Source organism: Musca domestica, unplaced genomic scaffold (assembly GCF_030504385.1).
Source record: "Musca domestica strain aabys unplaced genomic scaffold, Musca_domestica.polishedcontigs.V.1.1 76, whole genome shotgun sequence".
NCBI classification, from domain to species: domain Eukaryota; kingdom Metazoa; phylum Arthropoda; class Insecta; order Diptera; family Muscidae; genus Musca; species Musca domestica.
This window is the reverse complement of record NW_026712396.1, coordinates 3295299-3313440: the sequence shown is the minus strand read 5'-3', so window position 1 is coordinate 3313440 and position 18142 is coordinate 3295299. Positions and strand designations below refer to the sequence as shown.

Genomic DNA, 18142 nt, shown 5'->3' with positions numbered 1-18142 from the left:
GGTTACAGCCTCTTTTATCCATAATGCAGTAAAGAAAGACTTAAAGTCGGGCGGGGCCAACTTTATGATACCCTACACCACTTTGCACATTTAGTAGAGCTTCACATAACAAATAAAAGTTTTAATGGCGAATTTGTGAGAATTATTGATTTCTTCTAAATTTGCAGATACATTTGTGCCTTTTCAAATCGGACTTGTATTACCCATTTGGTACACCATTAACTTGAAATCGGATAATGGGAGCTATATCCAAAACTGAACCTATCTCGATAAAAAAATTATTTCTAAGATGTATTTGATATATTTCCCGGCATATCGTTGTTACAGAGTACATGTTACGGCTGCGGATGACAAAAATAACAAATCAGATGAACAATATATATGGGAGCTACAGCAATATCTGAATCGATTTCGATCAAATTGTTATATTATTTTCAGGCCTAATTTGGTCATGTGTACAAAATTCCATACTATTTGGCCTGATATAAGACGTTTGGTGCACAATAAAGGGCAAATCGGATGAATATATTGGAGCTATATGTCAATTTGAACCGATTCTCACGAATTTCAAAAGGTTTGCTTATAGACTGAATTTGGTCGGAGGTGCCGAAATTCTGGTCATTTTGACTGATATTGGCCATTTGTTACACAATTAACCCGAAATCGGTTGAAGATATATATGAAAGCTATGACTAAATTTTGACCGATTATATCCAATTGCAATAGGGTTCATATTTAGGTCAAGCAAATGATTTGTGCAAAATTTCATCTGCATCGAACAATAAATGCGACCTGTACTTTGTTTACAAAAATACATGGACAGACGGACGGACGGACATGCATGAATCGACTCAGAATGTGATTCTATGCAGATCATCAAAAGGATCTCGTTTCCTTTTGCCTGTTACAAACCAATGCACAAAGACACAATACCCTCACCACCTTGTGGTGTAGGGTATAAAAATCTTGGGCAGTTCTTTTAAAAAGATGAGAGTATATTATATATGGAATCTCTGTATATTATATATGGTTTATATAAGTTCCATATTTAAAAAAAGTCTATGGATTGTCTGCTTTCTGGTGGAGTTTTCTGAAAGTTATTTAGAGCAAGAGTTATATCTACAGAAGACTTTTAAGGAGATATTTCACCTATAGGGGACCTATAAAATTACTTATGTCTAAAGAACAACGCTGAAAAACATCTCCACATAGTAATAAACAACTAAAAAAATAGTAAGTTCGGCCGGGCCGAACTTTTAATACCCTCCACGGTGTGAAACGAATTTGGCAATTTTCAAAAAAAAATTCCTTAAAAAATTCTGTTAAAATCTAAAATATACCGAATGTAGCCGTTATATTAGTGTCTATACGACAACGTGGACCTGCATAGGCAACTGTTGTCAGATTCAAATGCGAATATCGGGAGGTATCGTTATATGAGGGCTATAACAAAACGTGAATCCGCACAGAAAATTTCCTGTCATAGGCTGTAGAATCTATTACGAACTTCAAATACCAAATTCGCTAAAATCATCAAAATACCTAATAATAAAAAAAAACTGCAATGAAGTCAAACGTCGTAATTTTTTATTTTTTAATTTTATTGAATGAAAGCAAAAAATGTCGGAAATTACATCAAATTTTAGAATAAGTTTAGTTATGTTCGAATTGGTCACCTTTGGCACGAATTATGGCCTTTAAACGGCCAATGAAACCGTCACACGCTGCCCGAAAGTTTTTTGGCTCATTTCCGGCGAAGCGCTTGCTTGAGGTGATCGACACTTTTGTATTTTTTAGTGCCAACCTTGCTTTCCAAAATACTCCAGACACAATAGTCCAACGGATTGGTATCCGGAGATTTTGATGGCCATTGTGCGCTGGAAATGAAGCGAGGAACCTCATTTTGTAACCATTCTTGGGTGGCGCGTGCTGAGTGTGATGGTGCTGAGTCCTGTTGGAATGTCCAAGGTCTGCGGCCAGAATTTTTGCGTGACCAAGGACCTCCAGAATATTTTCGCGATATTATTCGGCATTTATTCTGTTGCCATGGTCGATTAATACGAGCGGAGAGCGACCATCGGATGTTATGGCGGCCACCATAGCATTCGCTTGAGTTCTGTTGGCCAACCAAAGGTGCACATTTTCACATTTTTTTTTTTTTTTTTTTGCAAACTGCTGGACAACGAAAGTTTTCTCACCGGAGGAAACCAAATTCGGCAGTTCACCACTTTCGGTCAAGCGAAGCAACTCTTTAGCTCTTTTGAGTCTGAGTTTATTTCCTTTGCGTTGCGGTGTAAGTTCTTGCACTTTTTGGAATTTCAATGGCTTCACCCCAAGCTCATTTTTACTATTTTCCGAATCAAATATTGCGATATGTTCAGCTTACGAGCCATTTTTCGGCCACTGCGACGCGGTCGCTTCGTTGCGATCAAGTCGCTTCTTTACTTTTTGAACCATTTCTGCTGATGTTGCTGTTTTCTTCCGTCCACTTCCTTGACGTCGGGCTACGCTACCAGTATCACGGTAACGAGCGATGGTACGAGACACAAAAGATTTATTCACATTTAAATGCTGGAGTGCTCTAACGATAGCCACTTGTGTTTTATAGCCAAATATAAAGAAATCACACTACCACGCTTGAATTCCATCACAACTTTTTTTCTAGAAAATTTTCACCAAAATGCTTTTGTACGCTTGTAAACAATATAATGAGCTGTCACTGGAATAATTTTAACACCTGTCGGACGAGTCGCTTAGGAATGACAGCAGTCTGAAGTTGGTTGCAGTTTTTTTATCTCACCCTGTTGTTGATTATCCAACTTTTAAACCGGATGATAGTTCCACCGAAATCCTCAAACAGTGCGCTTGACGCCTTTCAAAAACCAAAGGCTGCCACCAACATTGGCAAGGTTTTCCCGAAGGTTCTTTGTCAAGGTTCTCCTGAACATATATAAAATTTCATAGTGAAGTATTAAATTTGTGCAAGGGCTTCTATAGAATTCGAATTCGATCTATGTCTAATAGAAATATTTCGACATAAAACAAAATCAAACACTTAACACTCACACCTCCAAAAATGCATTTTAGAAATACTCACATTTTAAGTTATCGTCTAAAAATCAACTTCCTGAGAAATCGATATATCTTATATAAACAAATCCGTAATGCAAAGTGTAAATTTGATATGTGGTAAAATTTTATTAAACTAAGGTCAGAGGAGAAAACGGAAAATATCTAGACTTTGACACAACAAGTACGAAAATGGAAAATATCGGTCCACTTTGTATACCCAAATACTGCCAAAACGTGCCTCATCGAAAAAACGGGTTCGACTCCAAATCTCTTTAGGTTTCTTTGGACCTAATCCGTTTCAGGACATTTAGAGTCGATTTGGCGATGATTACCTAAAATTAGATATAAATGTCCGATGTTCTTGTAATTTTGCCCAAACCAATATTTTTATCTATGTTAGATGAAACATGACAAGTAAAAATCTGTAAATTCCGCCAGGTCGAACCTTGAATACCCTCCACCATATGGAACGAATTTGGCAATTTTCAACAAATAAAAACCGTTAAAAACACGACGACGTGGACCTGCATAGGCAACTTTTATCATAATATTCGAATGCGAAACTTGAAAAAAGAAATCGGTGGATAATATAGCTAAAATCATCCAACTACCGGATATAGGGAGGTACCATTATATGAGGGGCCATGCCAAAACGTGGACCTGCATAAACAATTTTCCGTCATAGGATGTAGTATCCATAACGAAATTCAAATACCAAGTTTGAAACAATTCCGCTGAATATGTCGCTAAAATCATCAAAATGCCGAGTATCAGGAGGTACCGTTATATGGGGGCTATACGAAGACGAGGACCTGCACAGATAATTTTCTGTCTTAGGCTGTAGTATCCATTTCGAACTTCAAATACCAAATTTAAAACAATTCCGGTGAATAATGTCACTAAATCATCAAAATACCGAATGTCGGGAGGTACCGTTATGTGGCGGCTATACGAAAACATAGACTGATATATTTCATTTTCAATACCAACCATCCTAAGCATAATACAAATTGATCTGCCAAATGTTAATGCTATACATCAAATAATATGGGCTGTATCGTGATTTCAACAGACAGGCAGACAGAGGAGAATTTTATGCCGATCATGAATATATATTCTTTATGGGGTCTACGACGAATATTTATGGGTGTTGCAAACGGAATGACAAAGTTAATATACCCTCCTTTTTAAGGTGGAGGGTATAAAAATGGAATACTATGGAATGGAATACTAATGGAATATTTATACCCTACAACACTATGTGTTGGGGGTATTATAAGTTTGATTGGGCCAGAAATTATGTAACACCTCGAAATAATGGTTTCCCATATAGGAAAGTATATATGGATCTTCCTAGCTCGCCGAACTGAGTCGATCTAGCTATGTATGTCCGTCCGTCCGTCTGTCCATGTTAATTTGTAATCACTCTACAGGTCGCAATTATTGTCCGATCTTTACGAAATTTAAAATGGAGGTGGGGCTAGGGTCGGAATAGAACCCTATTTCTTTTGGAGATGATCGCATAATATTTAGGGGTCGAAATGGACCAAATACTGAAAAAATATCGGATTTTGCAGTAACTATACAGGTCGCAATTATAGACCAATCGACGCGGAATTTCGTATGTAGCTAGAGTTTAGGGCTGGGAAAAATCCTACCAATTAGGGTGGTCATCGGATAATATTTAGCGGGTAAAATAGACCATATATTTTGTGTTGAAAAAATTCAACATTTTTCATTAAACCGCGAATATTTTAAATCCCGGCGAAATCACGAAGCCATGACAAGGTTACTTCTGACCTTTACATTGATGTTAGCATCCAAAAAATCGGATATATAGCAAAATATGTGAGATATACATGTCGATCAAAGGAGATATGCTTGAAAGATCTCTTATATGTCGAGAACGGCTGAACTGATTTCGACAGTTCTCATTAATTCAGAATATCCTCTTGGCTGGAAACAAAAAACGTTTAAAAAAAGCGCATAAAAATATCTCTCTAAAGATGAAAATATTGATTTTGTAAAATTTTCTCATATTTTTTCAATTTTCTCATATTTTTGGCATATTTTCATTTTGAATTAAACATTTGGTAATATTTCTACAGCTAACAAAACTAAGTAGTTAGGATATCAGGATATCATATACAGATCGCATTTATGGCCCGATCCTTACGAAATTTTGCATGGGTATAAGATGAGGGTCAGAATAGAAGCCTATTTTTTTGGAGATGATCGCAATATATTTAGGGGTTGAAATGGTCCAAAAAACTGCAAAATTGTCAGCAGGTCGTACTTGTTGCCCGATCCTCACGCACATTTGAATAAGGGTTACCGGACATTGCAAAACCCAAGCAGTTTTGGATAGCCATCCAAAAATATTCAATGTGCGAAATAGTTTGCCAACTTTTGTAGACAAAATACGAAAATGTTTATTCCAGTGACTCTTTGGAGAATTCACAAATACAGGAAAGACGCACTTCTGACTATTTCGATAACGCTGATTTCGTGGAAGAATATAGTCAAATGTCTGTATCTCATATAGATGCGTTACAGTCAAAAACCAATAATAAATGTTAATCTTTTGCCACTTCTGAGAGATTATGGGTCTTTGGGAAATATTGGTTCCAGATCTAGGAAGACCATTTACGTGCAACATCTACCAATAAATTGGAAATGAGCAAATTAGTTTAAGTTGTTGTTATTCGAAAATTAGAGAAGGAAACCTGATGGTTTTCTTTTATAATTTGTCACAATATCTTGTGGAATTCTTTCGAGTATCTCGCCTACATAAACTGTATCGTTTATTATAGTGTTGTAGGGTATTCAACGGTCGGCCCCGCTCGACTGTAGCCTTTGCTTACTTGTTTTTTTCTTAAAATCATTCCAGAAATATTCTTCAATGATATTGTTTATTATTTAAACATTAAAAATTAGTAAAATATTGAAGAAAATCCTTCTATCTATTTGTTTACACACTTTCCCGCGTGACCTCGTACGTTCACACATAGCGCAAATTAAGCATATGACTACTACTGACAAACATACGAACCGACATAAATTTGTATGCAAGCTTTTTGGCTTCCGTCACACACGTTCAACATTTCAACTGCTACCCACACCATCGTAGTCGACGTCGTCGTTTACGTGCCACTTTGTGTATTCCCAATGAGTTCTATAAACATTCAAAACGAAAATTCAAAAAAAAAAAAAATGAAAAAAAAAAACACAGAAATGAAACAAACCAAATGAAATGAAAAACACCAAACAACAGCAACGCCAACAACTTAAAGCGCGATGATGATTTTTCACAATTTTTACCTAAATAAAAATTTAACACAAAACTGAAAAAAAGCCACAAAACGAAAAACGACAAATTTTTATAATGTTCTGCAGGCGGCCATACTCTACATCCATCCCTCCCTACCTCCCTAGCCATCAAAAAATTTTAAAATCCCAGCAAAACAGAAACAAAATGCCATAAAATAATGCGGGCACTGTTACAAAGAACCATGGCTCACACAACTGCAACAGGCTTCTTTCTTATGACAACGTGTGTGACATGGGAAAAACTGTTGCCAAAAAAAGAGCAAAGCATACCCACACAGAAGAAGCGGAAAAACAAATATGTCCAACACCCCTCACCCCCATCACTGCGACCTCCGCCACAACAACCGGCCACCTCCACCACACACCATCATCGACACCACACCACTACCATTACCACTACCTCCCACCATTCCGACCATTAAGTCGCGACAAAGGAAAACTTTCGCCAGTGAATATTTAATGATCGATACAAAGAGGCAATCTGTGGAATATATTTCATATTAAGGCAGAACGACGAACACATGCCACCAGCTAACTGAGGACCAGGATGGTAAGGGGAGAGAATGGGGCGAACATTTAATTCAATGGGGAACAATTTCGTTGTCTCGATACGGCATGTGAAAGTGAAGGAAATGTGACAGAAATGCATTCCCCGCAAAAAAAGGAAAAATAAATAAAAATAAAATTATTGGGAATTTAAAGACGAAGAATAAATAAAATGCTTATAATGTAAACATATGGAATGCATGAAGAATGGGTGACGGGGAAGGCAGAGTGGTACCTCGCATTTGTTGTAAAAAATAATGTTTTTTTTAAAAAACGTCCAAAAGGTCTTCTAGGTATAGATGGGTTTGGGGAGACCATCCAGGATTCTATGGATAGTAGACCTTCTAGAGCTTACTTCATATTTAGGAGAACCTCCAAAGATCTTGCGTAATTGAAAGACCTTCCAGTGGTCTTCAAAATTTGGAAAACCTACCAGACTTCCCCAGAAGAATGACCTCCAAAAAGTATTTTTCACTGGGAAATAAAAACTACAAGTCGAGAAGTATAGAAGGAATACCTTTCACAAGATTTTCATAGGAAAAAGCCTTCCAGGGGTCTCCCAAAAATAAGGGACCATCTAGAGACTTTCTATAAACGGGGACCATCAAAAAGCTTTTTACAAATGACAAACTTTCTAGAGGTCTTTTCTAAATAGAAAATTTCAAGAAGTCTTCTAGAAATAGGCCATTGAATGGACTTTAGGGACTATCCAAAGATCTTCTAGAAATGTAACACTTCCCAAACTTCCTCTTTAAATGAATCGTCATCCAGAGAACGTCTAGAAATGGACGATTTTTAATAGATCTCCTAAAAATGGAAAATTTTCTAAAGCTACTTTATACATGGAAGGCATTCCTGAAGTCTTTTATGAGGGGACCCCTCAGAAGTCTATATATATATTCCCCAGAGGCCTTCCAGAAATGGAAAACGTGTCGGAGGTCTTCTTAATATAGAAGTTCCTTCAGAATTCTATATATATAATATGTAGATGGAAGCTCTTCCAGACTGGAAATCTTTCAGAAGTTTTCCATAGACAAAAAATCGACGAATGATGTTCCAATTATCTCCCAAAAATGAGAGACCTGCCACAGGTGTCTTATATATGGAGGAATATGAAAGTAGTCTTCCAAAAATTGGAGATCTCGACAGGTGTTTTATAAATTGAGGACCTTACAAGAATTCCTTAGACACGCCCTGGTCGTCAGCTCCACTATAAAGAATCCAGCTCGTCTAAAGAGACTCTCTGGGCATCAGCTCGTCTAAATAGACTCTCCGGGCGCCAGCTACTCTATAGAGACTATCTTGGCACCAGTTTGTCTATAGAGACTATCTGGGCGTCAGTTTATCTTTTAAGACCATCTGGGCGCTAGTTCATCTTTTACAACTATCTGGCAGCCAGGCTCGTCTATAGCGATTCCCTGGCCACCAGCTCGTCTATGGAGCCTCTCTGGCCGCCAGGTCGTCTATGGAGACTCTCTTGCCGCCAGCTTGTCTCTGGAGGCTATCTGGCCGCCAGCTTGTCTCTGGAGACTCTCTGGCCTCCAGCTCGTCTATGGAGCCTCTCTGGCCTCCAGCTCGTCTATGGAGCCTCCATCTCGTCTATGGAGCCTCTCTGGCCTCCAGCTCGTCTATGGAGCCTCCATCTCGTCTATGGAGCCTCTCTGGCCGCCAGCTCGTCTATGGAGCCTCTTTGGCCGCCAGCTCGTCTATGGAGACTCTCTTGCCGCCAGCTTGTCTCTGGAGGTTCTCCGGCCGCCAGCTCGCCTATGGAGCCTCTCTGGCCGCCAGCTTGTCTATTGAGGTTCTCTGGCCGCCGGCTCGTATATGGAGGTTCTCTGGCCGCCAGCTCGTCTATGGAGACTCTCTGGCCTTCAGCTCGTCTATAAAGCCTTTCTTATCTTCTATAAGACTTTATAACAGGCCCTTGCCTGGTCTTTTATACCAGCCTAGACATCAGCTATTAAGGCCCACTGGCCGTTAGCTGGACTCAAAAGTTTACCTGACAGTCAGCTGGTCTACAAAAGTCGCTGAGCGTTCGCTTTAAAACTTCCCTATGCTTTTTCCCCCTGGCTCGTCTGAAAAAAAAACTCCATCGGATGTTCTAAAGCCTTCTCTCGTCCCTCATCCTTTGGCTCGTCTAAAAATACTTTCTCTGGGCCCCAAAGCTCTGGGCGCCAGGCTCTTCCATAGAGACTCTCTGACCCCCAGGCTAGTCTATAGAGACTCTCTGGCCGCAAGCTCGCCAACAGAGACTCTCTGGCCGCCAGGCTCTTCCATAGAGACTCTCTGGCCGCCCGCTTGACTATGGAGACTCCCTGGCCGCAAGCTCGCCTATAAAGCATCAATGATTCGATAGCTGATCTATTAAAACTTCTTGACCGTCAGGTGATTTATTAAACCTCCCTGGTCATCAGCAGGTCTATAAAGCCTACATGACCATCGGATGGCCTATAAAGCCTCGCTGACGAGACTCTCTGGCCGCCCGCTTGTCTATGGAGACTCCCTGGCCGCAAGCTCGCCTATAAAGCCTCACTGACTCGACAGCTGATCTATTAAAACTTCTTGACCGTCAGGTGTTTTATTAAAAATCCCTGGTCATCTGCAGGTCTATAAAGCCTCCATGACCATCGGATGGTCTATGAAAACTCGCTGACTCGTCAGCAGGTCTTTAAAGCCTCTCTGTCCTTTAATGGTCCATAACGTCTCCATCAGCTGGTCTATAAAGTGCGACCGGCCGTCAGCTGGAAATCTTCGCCTATAGTAAGCTGGACTATAAAGATTCGCTGAGCGTCGTCTAAAAATCAGCTCTTCTTTAAATTCTTCTCTCTGGCTCATCTAAAAAAAAAACTCCCGTCGGACCTTTTAAAGACTACACTCGACCCTCTTTCTTTGGCTTGCCTAAAAATACTCCCTTTCAGTCGTCTTCAAAAACTCCCTCTGGCTCGTCTGAAATGAAAAATTCCCCTCAGCTCGCCTTCAAAGACTCCCTCCGGGTCGTCTAGAAGCACTCTCTTTCGCTCGTAAACAAAAATGTCCTTCGCTTCGACTAAAAATATACTCTTCTGCTCGTATTTTGTATTGTCCCTGAGATTCCCCCGTAGATCGTCTATAAATACTACCCCTCTCTCCCTTCAGGTTGTCTATAAAGACTTACGGCTTTTCCATAAAAATTACCTTTAACTCATCTATAAAGACGTTTTTCGTTGGTCTATAAAAACGTCCTCGGCTCGGTCTCTAAAGACCCCGTTCGACTCGTATCCAAGATCATTTGTAAATATTCCCCTCAAATTGTATATTTTGGCATTCCAAAGATCTTCTACAAAGACTTTCTTTAGCTTTTCTATAATAACTCCATTCAGCTCGCCTGCACATGTTCTCCCTTGGTAATCTATAAAGATCAGGAGAGCATCTTTAATTAAATTTTGAATTTTCCGAATTCAAAACAAATTTTTAGAAAAATGCCCACAAACATTGAATTTTTTTATCCAAAAGGACATTTCCAATCGACCTTATTTTACGTCAATTATTTATCCTCATCATCATCATAACCATCCACCACCACAACATCAATGAGGCATTGGAGAAAACGCAAACAAAGGACAATTAATAATGAATGTTCTTTCTTTCGTTTGAAGTGTTAATGAAAAATGTTCTTGACAATGGACAGTAATTGGGGGACATTAACAAAAAAATATATCAATGATGTATGTGACAATGTTTTAAAGAGATGTACTCGAGATACACCCACATCTGGTGAAATGAGAGGTCAATAAAACAAAATGTTTTTTTTTTTTTTTTTTTTTTTTTTTTGCGACAAATTTTGACTTAATTGCTGCAGAAACACATGCCAACATTTAATAATATAAAATAAAAAGAAAAAAACAATTTCGATGAAATGAATTTCGTTATCAGTTCGCAGGATAATGCTGTAGACATTTTTCGATAGAAGGAAGCTTCAAGGGAAAAAATCATTATTCTCGGATATATTTTGAAAGTACTGAAAAGAAGGGTTGTTTTCCATTTGATTTTAATAACATTTGGGTTCATTTTCACGTGCCAGACCAACAAATGAAAAAAAATCTGTAAATCAAGATCGCCTACTATTTGTTGGGTCAAATGTCCTCGAGTATCAACGTGTGTGGTTATGGTTATGTGTGTGGTTGTTTTTCCAAAAAAAAACACTGAAGAAAGTCCTAAAGTCGGGCGGGGCCGACTTTATGATACCCTACACCACTTTGCTAATTTAGTAGAGCTCCACATAACCATTAAAAGTTTTATGGGAGAATTCAATCATACACGCTATGATTATAATTCTAATTTCAAGTTCAAAGGACTAAATATGCCGAAGCATTTGTATATTTTAAATTCGGACTTGTAGTACGTTTACGTTGTAGAGGATTTAGAAAACCCTGTCGGTTTAAATTGTCAATTCCATTGAATATACCTCAAATAAATCTTGATAAACAAGGTTAACCCGGAAAAAACTTCTAACGTAAACATGCTTTTGTATTGCCCATTTGGTGCAAAATTAATTTGAAATCAGATAAAGATATATATGGGAGCTATATCCAAATCCGAACCGATCTCGATAAAATTTGGCAAAGATATTTCTAAGCTGTATTTGATATATTTCCCTGAATATCGTTGTTACGGAGTGCATATTGCGGCTATGGGTAACAAATACAACAAATCGGATTAACAATATATATATATGGGAGCTATAGCTATATCTGAACCGATCTTCACCAAATTTGACATACTAGCTTCTAGACTCAATTCGGTCGTAAGTGCCAAATTTCATCCTATTTGGGCAAATATTAGACGTTTGGTGCATAATAGAAAGTAAATCGGACGAAGTTATCTATGGGAGCTATATCCAAATCTGAACCGATCTAGATAAAATTTAGTAAAGGTATTTCTGAGCTGCCATTGATATATTTCCCCAAATATTGTTGTTACAGAATGCATATTACAGCTGCGAACGACAAAAATAACAAATCGGATGAACAATATATATGAGCTATAGCTATATCTAAACCGATTTCCATCAAATTTGGCATACTTATTTTCAGGCCTAATTTGGTCGTATGTGCAAAATTCCATACTATTCGGGCTGATATTACACGTTTGGTGCACAATAAAAGGCAAATCGGACGAAGATATCTATGGGAGCTATATCTAAATTTTTACCGATTATCTCCAATTCCAATAGGGTTCGTCCTTGGGCCAAAAAATGATTTGTGCAAAATTTCATCTGGATCGGGCAATAAATGCGAACTGTACTTTGTTTACAAAAATACATGGACAGACGGACATGCATTAATCGACTCAGAATGTGATTCTATGCAGATCATTAAAAGGAACTATGGGTCTATCTCGTTTCCTTTTGACTGTTACAAACCAATGCACAAAGACATAATACCCTGACCACCTTGTGGTGTAGGGTATACAAATGTTGACTGGGTATTTTTTACTAAGAACGAGGAATTTACCAGTGCCGTGAAATCTGGTATCTTACCAAAGAAAATATGCCAGATTAAAGGTACATTTAATGTTTTACAAAGATATTCGACGTTCCCGTTCCAATAGAACGGATATGACCCATTTTCTGTTGCGAAATATATCTCAAACTGAGAATACCTTTATAAAATGTCAAAATTATATAAAGGCCTTAGCAATGTTTGGCCTAAGTTCGGGTTCTCCTTTGAGGTTTTTATCCACAAACGAGTACTATCAAATCCACAACGAGTACTATCATATATCCAATTTTATGCGAAATTCCGTATTCATCTTAGGTTTCTGGTTGAGAGAAATATTTAGTTGTAAAGAATCGCTGACTTGTTTCGCAAGTTATGACAGATAAAAGTATTGAAATTTGTGGCCCTTTGTGGGTGGGGTGCCAGAAGGAATTCGCAGATATATATCAGCTTTCCAACAGATCATGTATTAGCAAAAATGTTTGTATATGCGAAATTTGAGGAGAGTTGGAGGCTTATTTCGCTTTCTTTGAGCGTTTTGCTTTGCAAAATCTTGAACCCTATGTGGGGAAGGTACCAGAAGAAATTTTCCGATCTCTACCATATTTATAACAGATCTTGTTTTGATGGAATTATTGAGATATACCAAGTATGGAATGGAATCGGATGCCAGAGTCACTTTTTATGAGCTTCGTGGATATTCAAAATTTTGAACCTTGGTGGGGAGGTAAGAGAAAGTGAGGGCCGATTTCCATCATCTCACACCAGATCTTGTATCCGTTGCAATATTGGAACATTTTTTTTTTTTGAAAAAAAAAAAAAAAAGAGGAACAAAAAAGAGTGAACCGACATATCCCATATTTTCCTAAAATTTATGGTAGATAGAAATATTAATATGCGCGAAGTTTGAAGAAAATCGCTGACCAGTTTCGAATGTAATGAGACATATAAGTATTAAAAATGTTGACCCCTTGTATCCGAGGTATCAGAAGCAATGGGCGGGCCACAAAATTCCACATTCGGAACAGATCTTGTGTTGATAAAAATATTAGGGTGTGCCAAATTTGAAAAATAAAATTGATTGTTTATTTTACAATTTTTGTCGTTGATTGTTATACAAAATGTCGACGTTTTGTGGGGCAGATACCAGAATATATGTAGTCCGATCACCCCACCTTTATATCAGACATAGGGTTGCTAGAATATTGAGATGTACCAAGTATGGAATGGAATCGGACGTTAATTTCGCTTTTTATGAGCTTCGTAGATATTCAAAATTAAAAAAGAAGGTGTGGGCCGATTTCCATCATCTTCACACCAGATCTTAGATCAGTAGAAATATTGGAACATTTTTTTTTTTTTTGAAAACGTCGACCTTTTTTAGGTGAGGAACCAAAAAGAGTGAACCGACATATCCCATATTTTCCTAAAATTGATGGTAGATAGAAATATTAAGATGCACGAAGTTTGAAGGAAATCGCTGACCAGTTTCGAATGTAATAAGACATTTAAGTATTAAAAATGTTGACCCCTTGTATCCGAGGTATCAGAAGCAATGGGCCACAAAATCCCACATTCACAACAGCTCTTGTAGTGATAAAAATATATTACATTTTTGTGGTTGATTGTAATTCAAAATGTCGACGCTTTGTGGGGCAGATACCAGAAGATGTAGTCCGATCTCTCCACCTTTATATCAGACATAGGCTTGCTAGAAATATTGGAGTATGCGAAAATTTAAGGCAATCGGGCTCTTCTTTCACAATAAATTTGCGTTGCGATTATTTAAAATTTTTAACCCTCAGTGGGGGAGGTACCAGAAGAGGTGGTCCGATCTAACCCATCTTCATATCAGACCTAGGGTTGCTAGAAATATTGGAATATGCGAAAATTTAAGGCAATCGGACTCTTTCTTCGCATGCTATGCGTTGCATATGCGTTGCTATAATTACCCTTTGTGAGGGAGGTAATAGGAGGTGTCATTTCATTCCATTGTGGTATTTTTGCTCCAATTTTGCAAATCCCAATATTTTTGTCAATGCTAGGTTATTGTCCATTTTCGCACATAACCAAGCACTGACAAAAATAATGGGATTTGCAAAGTTGGAGCAAAGCTGGATGATCCTTCATTTTCTGTGAATTTTTTGACGACTTCAAATGTTCTGAAATCGATTTCTTCCAAATCAAACGATAAAAAATCCGCGTCCTTAAAAAAAAAATATTGGAAAACAAAGTCACAAGAGCAGAGTACTCCGAAAACATCCACGCCTGGAATGTTTTAAAAATCCTGAATAAAACAATTTTTAAACAATGACCTCTGAAAATCCCTTAACAAAATAGAAAGAGACTTATAAGCCCTCAACTGAAAAGCTAGTCACAATGTTTAAATTCATGTTCAAATAGTCCTTGAAAAATGTATTTTTGTAATCCTAGAAAAAAATATATATATTTTTTTTAATTTTTTCCAATTTTTTTTCAATCTCCGATCAAATTGTTTTTGAAATAAAACGTTTGTATTTTCCTCACCTAGACAAGTCGATGAACTTTTCCCAATTGTCCAAACGACATAAGTCCATTGGCATAATCAAATTTTAAATTTGGATCTATTGAATCAAAATTTTGATAACGGAAAAAAATTGTGAGAAAGCCCCTTTCCTTGCAAATAAAATATCTTCGTATATCCCCCCAAAAAAAAATAACATGTATAAATATAAAATGATGAGCAATTGTTTGCATTTCTAGTATTTGTACAATGTATAGATGATGTGCATGTATGTCGTCGTATTGAAATTGTTCCTTACCTCTATATTGAAAAATATAAAAATATATATTTAGATATGTGCCAACGTCATGACGGCGAAGCCTCTGCGATCAATAATAAAACAAAAAGGAAACACTTAGCCATATATATATGTACATAAATAAGATAAATTCTATATATATAATAAATATATATTTAAAATATATACATATGTACGTACATATGTGTAATTCTGTTTTTGTTTCTGGTGATCATTTTTGGGGCTATTCGTAAACAAATTCGTCGTTGTCTGTTGGACGTGTCCGTCTGTCTTTCGAATGGCTGCCAAGAAATGTGTTTGTGGGCTAAATATTTGATGCTAATATTTTGTTCATATTCACCCGTCTAAAAATACCACAATGGAATGAAATGACAAAAACAACAGCAACAACACCAACATCAAGTCTTAGCCAAAGGAAATACAGGGAAAATTTCACTTATGAGGCTATTCACAGCAATTCATGAAATTAGTGTTGAAGAAAAATTCCTAGCCACAGATTTTCATTTTCTTCTTTTTTTCTTTTCCATCCACGACAAATCACAATTTTTTTACGCCAACGAAACGAACATAAATTAGCAATAAAAAAATAAATAAAAAATAAATATATTTTTATAAATAAAATTTTTTGTAGTCTCTCGAAATAGTGAATGAAAAATAAAATTTTGAACCAAAAAATAGATAACGAAAAAAAAAATTCTGCAACGAATCTCGAAAAATAAGTGAAGTGAAAATATGTTTCATAAGTGAGTTCAAAAAACCAAAGAAAAACAATTTTTTTGCCCAGAAAACGAAGTCTAAACGAGTAAAATAGAGAGACGAACCAGAAACCAAAGACCGCCACCGAATCGACAAGTTACTACTACGACAAGACAACATTATGCCCTTTGTTGCCCCCAAGACAACAACGACGACACCATCCTCCACCAGAAGCTCATTTCGACCACCATGGGTCAAGGAGGATGGTGGCTCTGTGCTGAAGCCAGTTAACAAGACCTCAGTGCCCTGGGCCAAAAAGCCCAGCGAACTGGCAGCGGCCTCCTCGGCCAAGGACACCAACAACGACAAAACCACAACGACGACTAGCAACAGTATTTTGAAGAAAACACCCACAAATTTGAAGACCTCCACAAACAATGCTGAACCCAAAAAGCCCTTGGAAACCAATAATAAGGTCAGCGAGCCGGCCAAGAAACTTGGTGTCAATGCCATCAAGAAAGAACCCGTTTCCGCGCTCAAGAAACCCTCAGCCACAAGCACAAATTCCAAAGTTTCCACATTGAACAGAAAAAAGGAACCCACACCTCCCTCATCTTCTTCCGAGGAGGAAGAAGAAGAAGAGGAGGAGGAGGAAGAAACTGAGGAAGAGGAAACCGAAGAAGAGGGATCCGAGGAAGAAGAAGAGTCCGAAGAAGAGGAATCCGAGGAAGAGGAATCCGAGGAAGAAGAATCCGAAGAAGAGGACACCTCCAAAAACAAAAAACCCACACCCACAACAAACAACAACAAACCCAACTCCACTCCCTCAACGGCCGTCAAGAAACCCGCCACCCCTGCCAGCAAAACTCCCGCCCCCACCACCAAAAAGGACAACGAAGAAGAAAGTGAGTTAAAACGCCGCTTTTCCATTGAAAAACCCAAACTTCGCCCCGTTGTCATCAAACGTGATAAGTCGATGAAAAAAATCGATGACGACGACGAAGCCGTCGAAGGTGAAACCGAAGAGGATCGCGAACGTAGATTACGTTTCAAATTAGAGAAACCCAAACTTAGGCATGTCAAGCGCGAAGAGAAACCCTTGCCCAGTAAGAGCAGTGAGAATGTTCTCAAAATACGACCGGTGCTCAAGAAAGTGCCCAAGGTCGATGAAATACTCAAGGAACCGAAAGAAGAGCCCAAACCCGAATTCAAAACGAAAACATTGCGTAAAACGCCCTCCATAAAACGTGAGCCCAGCATCAAGAATGGTAAGTGCGCATAGGTTCCGAAAGGCCTAACTACTACTACTACTACCCACCTCTCTAAGCTCTTACTCAGCAAATGGCTCTCTTTTTAAAAACAAGCGATTCCAACAACAATAACATTTTTTCTTCTCTTTGGTTTTGTTACGTTACGTTCTTTACCCCTTTTTTTCTTTTGGAAATGCTTTCTAAAACTGGTTAATCTAATTTTTGGCTTTAATCTACGTTCCAACATTCGAGTTTTTTTTTTTGTATTTTAAAAGGCTTTAAATCCTCAGCTAAAAGAAACAACCGAAAAAATAACAATTATACAGTGATGGTCAAAACATTTCGGAGAAGTACAAAAATATTTAAAAATATGCACCTCAAATCCCATCTATACGACATGGACGTACATAGGCTTTGTTTGTCATAAGCCATTACTATATTCAAATTCGAAACTTGAAATAAACTGTGAATAATGTAGCTAAAATCGTCAAATTACCGTATATAGGGAGGTACCGTCATATCGGAGCTGTGCGTAGACCTGGACCAGCATAGACAATTTCTGTCACAGGTTGTAGAAACCTCATTACGAACTTCAAATACCAAATTTGAAACAATTCCGGTGAATAATGTCGCTAAAATCATCAAAATACGGAATATCGGGAAGTGCCGTTACATGGGGGCTATATGAAGGCCTGGAACAGCATAGACAATTTTCTGTCACAGCCTGTAGTTCCCATAACGAACTCTAAATACGTAATTTGAAACAATTCCGGTAAATAATGACGCTAAAATCATCAAAATATAGAATATATTGAGGCAGCGTTATATGGGAGCTATACGAAGACGGGGACTTGCACAGATAATTTTCTGTCACAGGCTGTAGTATTCATTACGAACTTCAAATACCAAATTTGAAACAATTCCCGGGAATAATGTCGCTAAAATCATCAAAATACCGAATATCGGGAGG

The 18142-nt window shown here is 37.9% G+C and overlaps 1 protein-coding gene across 6 annotated transcripts in view; it reads left to right on the top strand.

The window, feature by feature from the left end:
- LOC101894587 (FK506-binding protein 5) overlaps window positions 1-18142 on the top strand; it is a 55076-nt gene that overhangs the window by 17403 nt on the left and 19531 nt on the right. For 2 of the 6 annotated variants that reach the window (XM_059130495.1, XM_059130496.1), the window contains exon 2: window positions 15858-17190. The exons of 2 other annotated variants lie outside the window; for them this stretch is intronic. In XM_059130495.1, the coding sequence (XP_058986478.1) occupies window positions 16104-17190 (1087 nt within the window). In that variant the 5' untranslated portion in view covers window positions 15858-16103. Of the gene's footprint in view, window positions 1-15814; window positions 17191-18142 lie in introns of those variants that run through there. 2 more of the 6 variants (XM_011293107.2, XM_011293104.2) reach the window with 2 other exon arrangements.